Genomic DNA, 3,025 nt, shown 5'->3' on the forward strand with positions numbered 1-3,025 from the left:
ACTAGGTTAAAGTATATCTTAGGCCTATTCAAGACTAACTCTCTATGACTGTGAAACTATTTTCATAAAACAAAAATGATTAGAATATTTAGGGTAGAATAAAGAGCAGAGGGAACACTTATGCTTAAGAACAAGTTAAAATTTTTCCTCTAAGTATATAAGAAAAAACACTGGTGTTTGTTTCCCTCACTGAAAAAAAAAAAAAAAAAAGAAAAGAAAAGAAATACTCTGATAAATACAGCTTTGGATCTCCTTTCTCAATCATTTCAAGAGAAGAGTTTTCTGCCTAATGTTTTCTTCAGGGCAATTTTGACATCCTTATTCCTCAGACTATAAATCAGCGGGTTGAACATGGGTACCACGGCAGTATAGAATATGGAAGACACTTTCCCCTGGTCAAGGGGTAAAATAGAAGGTGGTTTGAGGTACATAAAAGCTCCTGATCCAAAGAAAAGAGATACCACAATTATATGGGAACTGCAGGTACTGAAGGCTTTGGATCTGCCCTCGGTCGAACTAATGTGGAGAATACTAGAAAGAATGAAACCATAAGAGATGAAAATGGTCACAATAGGCACCCCAATGCCAATGGTCACAACAATGAAGACCACCAGCAAATTTACGTAAGAGCTGTTGCAGGAGAGCTCAAGGAGCGGAATGATATCACACATGTAGTGATTGACAAGGTTGTCAGCACAAAAGGTTATAAACATGATGTTTCCCATATGGGTCACAGCCCCAAACACCCCCATCCCATAAACACCCAACATGAGGAGTACACACACCTGAGGAGACATAGTGACCGTGTACAGCAGTGGTTTACAGATGGCAACATAGCGGTCATATGCCATCGCTGACAAGATATAGGATTCAGAAAAGACAAAGAAGCAGAAGAAAAAAAACTGAGTCATACACCCCGCATAGGAAATGATGTTTCTCTTTGAGACAAAACCCATTAGCATTTTAGGAGTGAGAGTAGTGGAATAACTAAAATCTATGAAGGACAAGTTGAGGAGGAAGAAGTACATGGGAATATGAAGGTGAGAATTCAGCCCTATCAGAGTTATGAGGCCCAGATTCCCCACCACGGTGACCACATAAAAACCTAGGAACAGGAAGAAGAGGGGCATCTGGAGTTCCGGCTCATCTGTTAAGCCTGCCAGGATAAACTCTGTCACAGAGGAGGCGTTATCTGCAGCCATTGTCCTCTAGGAGGGTCTGTAGGGGAGAAAGAAACAAGTCACTGAGACAGAGAGAGGCTACACGCCATGCAAGTGCGGGGGGAGGGGGGGAGAAGACACAGATGGGAAGGTTCACTGAGTACTAACTATGGGATGGACACTGTCCTAAGTGCCATGTGGCATTATGATTATCCCCAGTTCACAGAGGAGGACACTGAACCTGAGGGACTTGCACAAGTCCCAATGTTGCTGAGTGACAATAGAAGGTGAACTTGGGTGATCTTGCTCCTGGGCTTGAGCTTTTACCCCCTCTACTACAGGACAGACCAAGTCAGACAGACACTCACCCTGCTTCTGCTTGCAGTCACAGTGCTCTTCTCCATTGGCTCTCATCTAACTCTTTCATGGACACTCAGATGGCCCCAGTGAACAGAAAGTGACAACCCAGAGCTCAGACCCTCTGCTGCTACTTCTACTCTCAGATCCTCTGCTTGGAGGATCAAAACCTCTAATTGTTTTGCTGAGCTCAAGAACTTGATCTCTGAGTGTGGCTTTGTCCCAAGTCTCTTGTCCAAATTCCAGGCATGAGACAGCATCCTTTCCTAATGCCCATGGATAACAGGAGAAGAAAGAGTTTTATTCTGGGATTAGAGATCTCCGTGACGTAGTTGTAGGGACTCCCTCAGGATCACTGCTCCAGAGACTCTCTTCCCTAAGGAAGAAGAAATGTTTGCTTATGCATTTGATAATGCTTGATGTGGCTTTCAATGACCTAACCTTTCATTCTGGTTACATCTTTGTAAGCACAATTCAAAACAAAGCCTCATGGGAAAAATAGTACTTGCTCCTTGTATTGAGTGCTTACTATGTACCAAACACAGTATAGATCCAGCATCCTTGTACTAAAACCAAGTTTCTAAAGCAATGCACAAAAAATTAATACCTTTTTATTTCTCACAACAGCCCTATAGATTAGATCTATCAATCTCTCCTTTAAAGTAAGGAGCACACATGCTAGTGGGTTCCAGAATCTTGAGTCAAACTCTACTCTGTCCAATTTTAACTTCTTAGTCTTAATCACTAAGCACACTACCTTCTTCTAAGTGACAATGAAATCTCTGAAGCAGCCATTTTTACTTACTAGGATCTCATGAGAGTCTTTATAGATAAAAACAAGTACTTTAAGGGAATGTAGGAAGTGTTAAAACCAAGAAAGGTAAAATTAGGGGAATCAGACTTTAGAGAAGGATATTCATTATTTCTCAGTCACATCCAATATATACCAAGAATTATTTTTTTAAGATTTTTACTTATTTTTTTCATGAGAGACACACAGAGAGGCAGAGACACAGGAGAGGGAGAAGCAGGCTCCACACAAGGAGCCCGACGTGGGATTCAATCCCAGGACTCCAGGATCACTCCCTGGGCCGGAGGCAGGTGCCAAACCACTGAGCCACCCAGGGATCCGCCCAAGAATTATTTGATCCTTCTCCAAGCTTAAAAATAAACTTTCTCTGAATTTTCTCCACCACTTAACCCTTCATTTTAAGCTTGACTATTAAAAACAAATATTTGTCAGATAACTAAGAACAACTTCTATCAATGCCTAAAGGCAGAGAACAGAGTCTTCAATCAATATGTCAGATTATGGAGAGTTGATGAAAGACTTTGAACAAGGATGGCCTTCTTTTATCGCCTATCAATTGAATATCTACCCCATTCCTGAAACTTTTCTAAGTCTTGGTGAAAAAACACAAAGTGATTCCTGCCCTCGTGGGGCTTTTAATCAAGTGAGAAAGACAAAATACATGAATGAAAGAAAGAAAGAAAGAAAGAAAGAAAGA

The 3,025-nt window shown here is 41.3% G+C and overlaps 1 protein-coding gene across 1 annotated transcript; it reads right to left on the minus strand.

Annotated features, from left to right (window-relative positions):
* Window positions 1-266: 266 nt before the first annotated feature.
* Window positions 267-1,202, minus strand: LOC129497540 (olfactory receptor 8B12-like). Its single transcript, XM_055306481.1, has one exon. The coding sequence runs from the start codon at window positions 1,200-1,202 to the stop codon at window positions 267-269; it is 936 nt and encodes a 311-aa protein (XP_055162456.1).
* Window positions 1,203-3,025: the final 1,823 nt, after the last annotated feature.

Source organism: Nyctereutes procyonoides, unplaced genomic scaffold, assembly GCF_905146905.1.
Source record: "Nyctereutes procyonoides isolate TBG_1078 unplaced genomic scaffold, NYPRO_anot_genome, whole genome shotgun sequence".
Lineage (NCBI taxonomy): Eukaryota > Metazoa > Chordata > Mammalia > Carnivora > Canidae > Nyctereutes > Nyctereutes procyonoides.